The sequence below is a fragment of the Monodelphis domestica genome, chromosome 1, assembly GCF_027887165.1.
Source record: "Monodelphis domestica isolate mMonDom1 chromosome 1, mMonDom1.pri, whole genome shotgun sequence".
NCBI classification, from domain to species: Eukaryota; Metazoa; Chordata; class Mammalia; order Didelphimorphia; family Didelphidae; genus Monodelphis; species Monodelphis domestica.
Window position 1 is genome coordinate 101,374,890 of NC_077227.1, and position 14,194 is coordinate 101,389,083.

At 35.9% G+C, this 14,194-nt stretch overlaps 1 protein-coding gene across 5 annotated transcripts in view; it reads right to left on the bottom strand.

Moving 5' to 3' along the window:
• The window catches only part of NHLRC2 (NHL repeat containing 2), a 74,751-nt gene that overhangs the window by 25,558 nt on the left and 34,999 nt on the right, over nt 1-14,194 (bottom strand). For 4 of the 5 annotated variants that reach the window (XM_056803772.1, XM_056803778.1, XM_056803773.1 and 1 more), the window contains exons 7-9: nt 7,376-7,469; nt 889-1,120; nt 4-126 (exon numbers count right to left, since the gene is read on the bottom strand). In XM_056803772.1, the coding sequence (XP_056659750.1) occupies nt 4-126; nt 889-1,120; nt 7,376-7,469 (449 nt within the window). The remainder of the gene's footprint in view (nt 1-3; nt 127-888; nt 1,121-7,375; nt 7,470-14,194) is intronic. The other variant, XM_056803776.1, reaches the window with a different exon arrangement.

A 14,194-nucleotide genomic window follows, 5' to 3' on the forward strand; every position in this document is an offset into this window, starting at 1 on the left:
TACTTTGTGATTATAGGAGTCTGCCACATAAAGTAAGTTTCTTTTCTTATCCCAAGTCACTCCAAGTGGGTGCTGGAGCTTTGCATTGATTCCTGCTCCATCAACATCACCAAAAGCAAATAAATTCTTTTGTAGAAAAAAAAAAAAGCATTTGTTATTAAACTGCTATGGTATTTTGGTTAACTATATTAGACAGAGTTAGACAACATTTTCATTTATCTAAGTTGAGGCAAAGAAAAGCTCTTTTTTATGTCTAATTAGGGTTGAATGGATACCTTAAATGGGAAGACTAGTAATGCTGACAAAACATCTAACTTCTATTACCTTATAATGCTTGCTAAGATTGTAGGTTCATATAAATGATTGAGTAGTCAGTCTAATTTTTCCTACATGACAAAATGATGCCTGTCCAACCTTTCTGGGGCTCATTTTCTTCATTTGTAAAACAAGGAAGTTGGATCAATGGTCTTTAGGGTCCCTTCTCATAGGGTTGTCCTGAGTACCAAATGAGATAATATATGTAAAGAACTTAGCACAGTGCCTGGCATATAGTAATTCCAGCTCTGAGTCTATAATTTTATGATATCTCTAGCAATCTCTCATCTCCAATATTTCATACAATTTATCCATTATCCTTCCTTCTACTTTGTATGCTTAGCATATATATGTAACTGTAGATAATAGCTAGCTGTCTGCAGTGGTTGGCTGTATTTGATGTGTTTTTGTCATATATTTGGATCTTTCTGTAGTGACTTCAACATTAGATTGAGAGTAAGAATTAGGCCTTCTCTTTCCCAAGTAACAGGGGTAATTTTGAAGCTCAATTAATACTGACATATTCACAATGCATATAATAAAATTACATATGAAAAATGTAATTTTCCTTACCATGGGATCTCTCTCTCCTCCTACAAGATGTTTCACTGCTCCATCTTTCAGTGAGACAGTTCTGACAGTACTGCTCTCGCTATCTGCTACAAATAAGCAGTTCCAAGGTTCTTCAGAAGCCACAGAAAGACCTGAGGGCTGGGCAAAACTTGCCTTGTGGGGATATGCATTGTTTCGGTTCTCTTCATTTCCACTTCCAGCAAAACTTAGGCAAGTTCCTTTTATCAAGTCACTAACAAAAATAAATTCATAGGCATTTTACCAAGACTGATATGTTTTAAACAATTCAATTACTAAACAAAATACATGCAGATAACAAAATCAATGATTATTAAACAAAACTACAATGTCCTGTAATCTTGGCATGTTAAACACATGTGAGAACTGAGTCATCTTTTACCCATCATGCACACATGACATTTTCCAGTTTTATTTCTTTTTCTATAACACTTCCAAATGATTAACTAAATTATATGAAAAATCCTCTTTACTTTTCATCAAAACAAACTGGTAATAAAGAATTGAAGTAATTTTCCAAAGGTCAACCAAGACTTTGAATGTGGAGGCAGGATTAGGAGACAAAATGACTATAAGCACTAGCTAGATATAGTCTTTCAAAAGAAAAATAAAGGTTGCAACTGATTCACACTTTAACAATTGTGACTGCATCTTAGCATCAAAAAATTTTAGAAAATGGAAGGTATCTTAAAATTTACCTAAAGTAAAGACAATTAGATGGCTAGAACTCCAGGAATGGAATTGGTATGTCCTGTGTTTAAAACTAGCCTCAGATACTTTCTAGCTATGTGACCCCTGAGTAAGTCATTTTACCACAGTTTCTTCACCCTTATTGCTCTTCTGACTTGGAAGTGATATTTAGAATTATTTAGCACATAGTAAATAAAAAAAAATTGTTGAACAAATATAAAGCATTAATTGGAGAAGACAAGTATTCAGGGAATGTTTATTATAAGACATCTGACTACAATAGTGTTAGATTTAAGTAGTAAACGGTCTCATGATATTTATGTATCATTAACTAGCTCAGTTAATCTATTCATCACCCTCTCTATCATTATCCCAGATCTTAACTTGGGGCTATGCTGTCTTTAACATGAGAGCATATGATATATAGCTAACCTCAGACACCCAATAATTTTTAAGCTGTCTTCTGTTTAAAAATACTAATATATGTATGTGTACATATGTGTAATGAACAAATACATATATGTACACACATATACACACACACTCAGCCTTTTACCTCAAATCAATACTACTACTGCTCCTATAAAGGATTCATTAATTGTCTGATGGCTCTACTCACTAGATTTTCCAGGCTGAAACACTCTTCCTTTTTTATTTCATTTAATTTATTTGCATTCATTTATTATTTGCTCCTTTTCTTTCCCATGCTTCCCAATTGAATATTAAGAAAAAAATCTTAAAGTAATAAGAAATATGTATAGTCCAACAAAACAAGTTCTCACACTGAACATTAAAAAAAAAATCTCATTCTTCAGTCCTTTACTTAGGGGTGTGTTTCACCAGTCCTCTGCTATCATGATTTATCATTAATCTCAATTCTAAAGGCTTTCAAAGTTGTATTTCTTTATAAGGTTGTTGTCTTTGTACAAATTATCCACCTAGTTTTATTTACTTTACTCTGTATTAGTTCATAAAAGTCTTCCCAATTTACTCTGCAACTATCCATTCCATTATGTCTCATGTTACAATAATATTCCTTTACAAATTCATATACCATAATGTGTTTAGCCATTCCTCAATAGATGTTTGTCCTTTTTAACTTTCAGTTTGGGGTTACTAAGTACTAAGAAAAAGGATTGCTATAAATATTTTTGTACATATGGATTCTTGTCTTTTGACATTTTTGGGAAGAGACCTAGAAACAGTATTGCTGAAGGGGAAATGGGCAATTTAGTGCCTTCTTGGGCAAGTTCCAATACTGCTTTCCAGATTGGCTAAACCAATTCATTGTTTAATTCCTGCAGTTTCTCTAACATCTGCCATTTTCTTCTTATAATCTTTGCCAATTTGATGGATGTGAGATAAAATATCAGAGCATTTCTCTTATCATTACTGGCAAGCATTTTTTAAAAAAATGGTTGCTGACAGCTTTTATTTCTTCACTTAAAGACTGCATGTTCATATCCTTTGACCACTTATCTTTTGTGGGTTCCTTATATATCATAGATATGAGACCTTTAATAGAGAAATTTGCTTTAGAGACTCTGAATTGTGAAGCTTTTCTGGCCACCATTTCTCTCTGTAAATAGCCTCTTAAAATCCTTGACTATAAGAGCTATCTCACTTTTGTATTTGTATTCCCAAGGTTTAGCATAATGCTAGATATGTAGTAAGCACTTAATAAATGTTTTTTTTATTTCAATCTACATTAACAGCTCATATTTTGTGCCAGCTACTGTAATAAACCCTAGAGATACATATTCAAAAGCAAGCCAATAACCAAGGAACTGACTTTCTAATAATATATGTAAAATAAATAAATTATGACATACATAAAAAATAAATACAGAGCGATTGGGAAGAGTGAACAACTGATAGTGACAGAGAAATAGGGGTAGGGGAAAACCAGAAGATTGTTAAAAGCTATTTTAAATTAAGGCCTAATATCTTTCAATATTATTAATTATAAAATAATTTGTAACCAAAACTATAATGATTTAATGTATAAAAATTGCTCTATATAGAATTTTCCAGGAATACTTCAACATTTTCACTTAAGAAAAAGGATAAATTTTGGAATGTAATGTGCTGCAATCATCATTTCCATTGCTCAGCAAGGAACACTTACACTTAGTGCACACACATTCTCTTTCTTCCCATTCCCTCAAACTGTCCTACTATACCTCTCATCCCTTTCCAGAAAATTCCTAGGAAAATTTATCTGTACTTATTGCTTCCACATCCTGTTCTCTCCCTCGTTTTTCAAATCTTTCCAGACTGGTTCTTCATCAAGTAATACCACTATCACTATGCAGAGTGAAAGGAGTAGAACCAGGAGAACATTGTACACAGAGACTGATACACTGTGGTAAAATCAAAAGTAATGGATTTCTCTACTAGTAGCAATGCAATGATCCAGGACTATTCAGAGGGATATATGAGAAAGAACACTATCCATATATCCAGAGGAAGAACTGTGGGAAAAGAAACACAGAAGAAAAACAACTGCTTGATCACATGGGTTGATGGGGCTATGACTGGGAAAGTAGACTCTAAAAGATCCCTCTAGTGCAAATATTAATAATATGGAAATGGATCTTGATCAATGACCCATTAAACCCAATGGAATTGTGCATCAGATACGGGAAGGTGGTCGGGGTTGGGGAGGGAAAGAACATAGAGAACTATTCCAAATGATCTAATTAAATAAAATATTTTTAAAAATACTATCAATAGTTGCCAAAGATGTCTTCATAGCCAAATCTGCTGGTGTTTTCTGTCTTCATCTTTTTTTGTTCTCTCTGTTTCATTTGACATTCCTGATTACCCAATCTTCCTAAATAATTTTTCCTCTCTGGGTTTTTGTAACCTTCCCTGACTTTCTTGTTTATTCTTCTTGATCTTTTTTTTTTTTTGCTGGATAACTATCCCTTTGAATTGTTGAGGCTTCCCCTTCCTTGTTTCCCTTCTGCAGCCCCACATTTTTATCCCAGGTCCTCTTCTTTCTCAATATATTTCCTTTTAATAACCTCATTGCTCCTCACAGATTTCATTATTATATCTATGCCAACACTTCCAAATTTATATGTCCAGCCTCAGTGAGCTTCAGCCCCACATTACTAATTTGCCTATTATATATTTCAAACTCCATGTCATAGGCACAACTCAAACTAACCATTATATGTCCAGAATAGAATTCATCATCTTTGCTCCCCCATTTCCAATCTTCTGCTCTTTCTCAAATTTTCTTATTTCTGTTGAAGATGCCCCTGCTATGGTAAAAAATTGGAAAATGAGGGGATGTCTATTGATTGGGGAATGATTGAACAAATTCTGGTATATGTTGGTGTTGGAATTTATTATTCTATAAGGAATGATGAACCAGATGATTTCTTTAAGAACTGGAAAAACTTAAAGGAACCGATGCAGAGTGAAATAAGCAGAATGAGAGGAACATTATACAAAAGTAATCGAAGACACTGTGGGACAATCATAAGTAATAGACTTTGCTACTAATAGCAATGCAATGAACCAGGACAATTCTGAGGGACTCATGATAAAGAATGCAATCCTCCTATAGAGAAAGAACTGTTGGAGGAGAAAAGAAGAAGAAAATATATGATTTATCACTTGTTTATATGGGTATATTATTTGAGGTTTTGGTTTTATTAGATTACTCTATTACAAAAATGAATGATATGGAAATAGAGTTTGGGTAATAATACATATATAAGTCAGTGGAATTGCTTTTTCAGCTCTATAAATGGGGAAGGAAAGAGGGGTGGGAGACAACATGAATCATGTAACTGTGGAATAAAATAAAAAAATAAAAGTAAAAAAAAATTTCTGAGACTATTCTAGTTTCCTAGGTTTGGAAGTTAGACTATAAGCACTTAAAGCACCTTTGATGTGCTAGGCACTGTGCTAAGTATTGGGTATACAAAATAAGGGAAAAGACCGTCCCCGTCCTCAAGGAGCTCACAATTTGTTGAGGGAGATAAGCAATCAAGTAAGTACAAATAAGCTATACAGCAGATGAAAAGGAAGTAAATAAGAAAAAGAAGGCACTAGAATTAGGAGTGGGTGGGAAAGGTTTCCAGTAATTGATGAATTTTAGTTGAGTTAGATGAAACCAGAAAAATGAAAAGGGAATGATTTCCAGACATAGGGAAGAGTAAGATGAAGCATCATTTTCTTCTACTCCTCACTCTCTCTCACCTTCCATATCTAATTAGTTGCCACATCTTGCCATTTCAGACCCTTGTTCCATCTTGCCTCAATTATTACAAAAAACTTTTACGTGGTCTTTCTGACCCAAGTCTCCTCATTTAAACTTATCATTCCCTTCTGCCACAGTGAATTTCCTTGAGCAAAGCTACCTACTCAGTAAACTCCAATGACTCTCTGCTGCTTCTCAATAAAACACAAGCTCTTTAGTTTGGCTATTAAAGCCCTTCATAATCTGTCCCCATCTTACCTTTCCATTCTCAATGTATGTTACTCCAAATCCTATACTATGCAATTCAGCCCAACTGATCTTATCTCTATGTCACTCATACCTGAAAGTCAATGGCTATCACCCATGCCTGGAATAGCTTACCTCCTTATTTCCTCCTTGGAGAATGCCTCTCTTCCTTCAAGATACACTCAAGCATTACCTTCTACAGGAAGCCTTAATTAATCCCTTGAACTATTAGTTTCCCTCTTCTCCCCACCACAAGTGCCTTACATTTAAATTACTTTGTGTATTCATTCTATCTCTATTTATATATGTTCTTGTCTCTCATTAGGATGTAAGTTCCTTGCTTATGGCAATTATGTCATTGATTGCATTTGTATTCCTATCACCAAGCACGTTGTGTAGGATGTGCTGCATAAATATTTATTGATTACATAAAACAAAACTAGAAAAGGTAAACCAATTGTAAAAACATCATATAAACATATTCCAAAGCTAAATACACACATTTGACATTGTGATTTTTCATTAGTCTCAACTTTTTGGTTTTCTTATTATACTCTGATGTTATATCTTACAATTATTTGTATCTTATCTTCTATAGTCTAGTCTCCATTTGTGTAATGCTTCCTTCATTCATATCATTGCATTGGCTATCCTGTTTACCTTTTAGTTTCCCTGGTTTACTTCATGACAGCTCAAACTGCACAGACTGCAGTTCTCCTGTACTGCTTCCCTTTGCAGATTACTCCAACATGTCTTCTATTTCCATATTATCTCTTTCCTCACACAACATCCATTTAGAAAAGTATGATCTGAAGTCAAGGATTGGTTTTGGGGGATCTTTATTTGTACTTAAGAATTTAGCACAAAACCTGGCACACAGCAAGAGCTTAATAAATGCATGCTGATTAGTCAATTCACTTTTTAACCTTAACCAAGCATAAAGGCTGTATCTGTAGGTAGTAGGTGCTGAACTAATAATCTCATACCTTCTATTATTTATATCCTTTTCCACTGATAAATAATTAGGTGAACTCTGTTACAATAGCATTTACCCAATTATTTTACTGAGGATAACTTGAATTAAAATGCAATGAAAACAAAATAGTACCTTAAATAACTTATTTTCCCGTGGTTAAAAATTGCCATAGCAGTCCAGTGCTCTTTCTGGTTGTTTAACATCCTGCCATTCATTTATATATTCATTCATCCAAAGAATATTAAGTACCTATGATATGTAAGACACTACACTCTGATATTGTCATAGGATTTTATGTGAGATTTCTTAATCCTTTAATGAGATACTCTATAGCTTACCTTTTCTTTAGTAGTTTCCCATCTTCCAACATAAGTGCCCAGATTTGATGAATTCCTGCCATAGCTATCCATAGAACATCATCTCCAGAGTCTTCTGAAATTTTAATAAAGTAAATAAAAGGTAGAATATATTTCTTGAAAACAAAAGTAATTTGATTGCTTAATGGTTTCAGATACAGAGAGTGCACTAACATGTTTTTCAGGCTCCCTAATTTTACTTGGGTAGAGGGCTACAAACTATTTGAAAATTCACTTTATAACTTCCACAAGACACATTTTAAGACATTTTGTTTCATATTATACCAGTTTGTAACATTTATAAAGTATCCTAAGAAATAATGTCACTCCATGTCTCTGATCATAGCCTAAAATAATTAGATTTATTTCATTTGTAGAGAAAATAGGTTCATTTCTGTCAAGAGCATTTGGCATTGGAATAACACTAGACAAACACCACAACTTTGTTTCAACAATGTGATCTTTGAACAATTTTCAAGGACAGATCTTTGTCCTTTAATAGGTCAAGAAACATGTACTCTCTTGAGTTGGACTTTAGGCTTAGAAACTAATTCAAGAATGTATTTGAAAACAAATGATTTCTAATAATTAGTTGTATTACAAATACTGTAAAATAAGCCATCTATGTTAGAGAACTTAGTAAAAGAGAAGAAAAGGTTGTACTCTTTTTCCCCAACTAAAGATAAATTCAAATAAATAATTTTCCATCATTCTATTTTCTAACTTTTAACAGTAGGCCCAAATCTATTCTTTTAAGATAAAATCTAAGTCAATTTATTTTTAAAAATACAAATGACAAAGTAACCTACTTCTAAAAAGTACTTTACACTTAAATAAGTAATAGTTATAAATCCATTCTGAGACTTTTTTCAAAAGTAATTTAAATGGAAATTTTCACACTGAGGTAAATTGGTCTTCATTTATCAACATATAACTGTAAATAAACTCACAAGCAGGTCGAGGTTTTGATTCCATAATGAATTTTTAAATTATTTCCTGGCATTAAATATATATAGATATCATATATATATGTAGATCACATTAAATTCATACATTATCAACCATTGAAGTGATAGCACACATAAAAAGGATCATCATTCCTACCTAGGACCCATCTGAATTGAATACGTCCTATGGCTCATGTTACTTTGCCTAATGCAGACATGATTCACTTTCCACCTCAGTCATCTTCTTGCCATCTATTCAGCTTTCTAATGCAACCCACCAGACTACTGTGCTCTGCCATTTACCCTGCTGTTGAACTCTATAACCTTCCAGAGACCATGTTCTATGGTCTATCCTCTGGAACTCCTGCCCTAAGGTCCACACTGTGTTTCCTAAGTGTGTTACATGGCTCACAATAAAACAAGTGGCAGCCATGCTTTAAATTTCACCCTGGCTATCTTCTTGCCCTTCCTTCAATCCTCTTCCAGCATTGAAATCATAATCAAATGAATATTAAAAGAAAAGACATATCTATCACCTCTCTTATGGCTCATTTCACCCTCTTTAACTTTTACAATCCAAAACACTCCATCCTTGGCCATTACTTGCTTCCCTCTTTTAGAATGTAAGTTCCTTGAGGGTAGATACTATTTCACTTCTGTATTTGTATCCAGTGACTACATAATAAATGTTTAATAAATGTTTTTCCATTCATTCAATTTATCTTTCAACCAAAATCAAACCTAGTTAGGTGATGATAACTTTTGTTATGCTTGAAAATAATATTAAAAATTGAAGATGGAAATAAAATCAATCCGATTTTTCATCTAACAATAAAAGAAAACTAAATAAATAAAAAACCTATGTAAAAAAGAAATTAACATGCCATCCTCTAAAACTTCCTGAAAAAATATAGCTGGAATGAAAAATCATCTTCTATTTAAACCACAAAAAGTCAGATTGTACACAATTTACTATATTTAAGATTTAATTTTAAGTTTTACAATTCTTAGTTATTGACTATTGACTATAAATTAAGGGGACTAATAATGTGCTGCATGAAATCCTAATTTTTCAGAATATAAAAAATTGCATATTTAAAGTTTTAAAATATTTTAAGCTCACCTTTCAACTTCTATGAAACTACTAGTTGCTAAATTTATTCTCATTTATTTAACAAATTTACAGAACACCTGAATAAGCATTCAGAGAGCGATGTAGAACACAGGATCTTTCTCTTTATATAATAATTTCAAGGATAGTGTTAATATAATATATACACAGATTATTATTAGTACCTAGGTTATATTAAAAAAGTTCTCAGTTCTTACATATTTAGCTTTTTGTTGGCCCAATTCCAGTTTTGAAAATTCCAGGGGATATATTTAAATCTTCAAAAATCTAATACAAAAATTTTTTAATTACCTAAATGACAAATCTTATTTTGAGTTTTATTTCTTTGCCATGCCACGGGTACTATCAAGGAATGAAATGACCAAAAATAAAGCAGAAATATATAGTAAAAACAAAGGGCAGAGAAAATGAAAGAGTAAATAAATCACTTCTCAGTAATCAAAATATGACATACTTCTGGACAATGACTTGTATTCAAATAGTGATTTTTCCTCCCTCATGCTATTTGTGAAGATTAAATTTAATACTCCCCTGATTATAACAATGAAAATATTTAACTCTCCCCTGATTGTGAAGATTAAATTGTAATCCTTGTCTATTTTTAGAACACGGTACTTAAAAGTTAAGTATGGAGATCTACCCATTTTTAGATTTAATCACCAAAAGTGCAAACACTCCATTTCATAGGTTGAGTGGGGAAGGTCTATGACCCATGTGTATGACAGTGGATGATGAATCAGAATCGACTGACTGCCTTCTGGGCAGTCCTAAAACAAAGCATCAACTGTGATTAGTAGATGTAAAATTAGGGGAAGACACAGGAAGTGACACAAAAGAAGCGCCTTGAAAGGGAGCTGTTATTTCCTGTGAGATTCAGTTCTTCATTTTTTGGAAGTGAAGATTTGAAGAATTCTTCATTTTCTGATCTGCTGACTGGACCTGAGATCCTAATCCTTTGAACTGACACATGGTGAATGAAAAGCTGACTCTTAACTGCTGGATTTTTCTGAAAAAACAAAAAAACAAAAAAAAAACCTATCCTCTAGAGAGAACTACTCTTGAGAGACACTTCCTGGGTCCTCAGCTTTGCTGAGACTGTCTGAAACTAATTCTCCCTGCCTAGAGGGGCCAGGAGTAAATTATTTAGTGCTCAGGCTAGATATCTTACCTCCTCCTCTCTCTAATTTCTTGCTTCACTCTTTCTACATTTTGTAATAAAATTGTAAATAAAATCTCTTTGGAATTAATTAAATTCCTGGTGACCACACTCTTAAAATATAAAATCCAACTCTTTTAAAAATAAACCCCTTTTCCCCCTTACATATTCTAACTCTTTATAGAAATACATTCCCCATTTTCCTCATCTTTCCAAAAGGAATGACAGCATTTACTTTGAAAATGCAGTTACTTCTAAGGTACAATATAGTGGTTCTTTAAACGAGAAACAAGATAAAATATAGCACATGGAGACTTCCGGTCAAGATGGCGGCTTAGAGAAAGCTAAAGTCCAGATCTCCTGAAACCCTTCCTTACTGATCTCAAACCGAATGCTCCTAGGGCACCGAAATTCAAAACGATCAACAGCATAGACCCCAGGAATCCTCCTCCTGGACCTGGATCAAAAGGTACGCCCCTCCCCAAAAGCCAGAACCCGAGATCACTCGGACCTAAGGGGTAGGCAGAAGGAAGGTCCCAGGTCCCATCCCCCCCAACCCAGAGCGCTGAGTCCGAGGCAGCAGTGGGAACTTAAGAGCCAGCAAAAGGACCCCAGGGCCGGCTATTCTGAAGGCCTCTTCCTGAAAACAATCTGACCCAGTCGCAGGGGCACCCAGACAGCAGGGAAACAGAGAGAGAGGGGGGAGCTTGTAACCCCCTGGCTGGATCCCTCCATCTGAGTCTTAGGTCCCTGCCTCAGGGCACACTCAATTCAACCCAGGGAAAGCTAATCTTCTCATCAGGAGCCCTCACCCAGAGCTCCGGGAAGCCGCGGCCCCTCCCCCTCAGAGAGCAGGATCTTCAGAAACAACAGTAACCCTCAGGGCTGGCAAAAGGACCCCAGGGCCAGCTATTCTGAAGGCCGCACCCTGAAAACAACCTGACCCAGTCGCGGGGGCACCCAGACAGCAGGGAAACAGAGAGAGAAGGGGGAGCTCGTAACCCCCTGGCTGGATCTTTCATTCTGAATCTCAGTTCAACCCAGGGAAAGCTAATCTTCTTATCAGGAGCCCTCACCCAGAGCTCAGGGAAGCCGCGGCCCCTCCCCCTCAGAGAGCAGGGTCTTCAGAAACAACAGTAACCCGCAGAGCTGGCAAAAGGACCCCAGGGCCGGCTATTCTGAAAGCCACTTCCTGAAAACAACCTGACCCAGTCGCAGGGGCACCCAGACAGCAGGGAAACAGAGAGAGAGGGGGGAGCTTGTAACCCCCTGGCTGGATCCTTTCATCCTAGTCTCAGGGACATCCCTGCCTCAAGGCAAACTCAGTTCAACCCAGAGAAAGCTAATCTTAATCAGAAGCCCTCGGAGCTCCAGGTAACCAGGGTCCTTCCCCTCAGAGAGCAGGCTCATCTGGCTGGCTAAGGCACAGAAACAAGGGCCAAGCCAGGCTTAGAGCGTGGAAGTAAGGCAACGGAGAAACATCGGGAGGGAACTGAGGAGAGCAGTAACAGGGACACACCAGCAATTCCTGGCTTTCCCCAGGAAGACAGAACAACAACTTCATAGAAAAGACAATCTGCCTGGGGCTAAAACCTCTGAACGCCAGACAGAGATAAGAAAAGCTAATCCTCCCCACTCATATAGAGATGGCAAACTACACTGAAGCACAAAGGCCCCCAAATTCCAAAAAAAAAACAAGAGGAAGGGGGCAACTTTGGACACATTTTATGGAGCAAATATACAAAACACAGAGGAGACGGAAGAGGAAACACGAGCAAATGCTCAGAAGCCTTCCAGAGGAGATGGAGACTCTCCACAAACCCATGAAGAATTTGAATCAGAAATGATCAAAAAGATGGAGGCTTTCTGGGACGAAAAGTAGGAAATAATGCAAAAGAAATTCACGCATCTACAAAACCAGTTTGACCAAACTGAAAAGGAAAACCAGGTCTTAAAACAAGAACTAATAAAGCAAAACCAAAAGACCAAGAAATTAGAAGAGAACATAAAATATCTCACTGACAAGGTGACAGATTTGGAAAATAGAGGGAGAAGAGATAATTTAAGAATAATTGGACTTCCAGAAAAGCCAGAAATAAACAGCAAACTTGACAGTGTAATACAAGATATAATTAAAGAAAATTGCCCAGAGATTCTAGAACAAGTGGGCAATACAGCCACTGACAGAGCTCACAGAACACCCTCTACACTAAACCCCCAAAAGACAACTCCCAGGAATGTAATTGCCAAATTCCAAAGCTCTCAAACAAAAGAAAAAATCCTACAAGAAGCCAGAAAAAGACAATTTAGATATAAAGGAATGCCAATCAGGGTCACACAAGACCTTGCAAGTTCTACTCTGAATGATCGTAAGGTATGGAACATGATCTTCAGAAAAGCAAGAGAGCTGGGTCTTCAACCAAGAATCAGCTATCCAGCAAAACTGACTATATACTTCCAAGGGAAAGTATGGGCATTCAACAAAATAGAAGATTTCCAAGTTTTTGCAAAGAAAAGACCAGAGCTCTGTGGAAAGTTTGATACCGAAAAACAAAGAGCAGGGAACACCTGAAAAGGTAAATATTAAGGAAAGGGAAAAGGAGAAAAATGTTATCTTCTTCTTTTACTCAAACTCTCTTATATAAGGACTACATTTATATCAATCTATGTATACTAACATGTGGGGAAAACGTAATGTGTAAATAGGGGGAAAAGAAAGACCAAATAGAAGAATAATCTTTCTCACACAAAGATTCACACGGGAAGGGGAGGGGAAGAAAACTCTTTTAAGAAGGAGAGGAAGAGAGTTTTTACTTAAACCTTACTCTCAGGGAAATCAACTCTGAGAGGAAAGAACATCCAGATCCATTGGGATCTTGAATTCTATCTTACCCAATAAGGGTAGGGAGAAGGGAAAACCAAGGGGGCGAGGGGGAGAGGGAAAACAAAAGGGGAGGGAAAGAGAGGGGGGAGGGGGAGGAAACAAAAGGGGAGGGACTAAAAAGGGAAACATATCAAGGGAGGGGACAAGGGGGACTGATTCAAAGTAAATCACTGAACTAAAAGGTAGAGATAAAGAAAAAAAGGTTAGAATTAGGGAAGGTTATCAAAATGCCAGGGAGTCCACAAATGACAGTCATAACTTTGAAAGTGAATGGGATGAACTCACCCATAAAACGTAGACGAATAGCAGAATGGATTAGAATCCAAAACCCTACCATATGTTGTCTTCAGGAAACACACATGAGGCGGGTTGACACCCACAAGGTCAGAATTAAAGGATGGAGTAAGACCTTCTGGGCCTCAACTGAGAGAAAGAAGGCAGGAGTGGCAATCATGATATCTGATAAAGCCAAAGCAAAAATAGACCTGATCAAGAGGGATAGGGAAGGTAATTATATTTTGTTAAAAGGGACTTTAGATAATGAGGAAATATCACTAATCAACATGTATGCACCAAATAATATAGCACCCAAATTTCTAATGGAGAAACTAGGAGAATTGAAGGAAGAAATAGACAGTAAAACCATATTAGTGGGAGACTTAAACCAACCATTATCAAATTT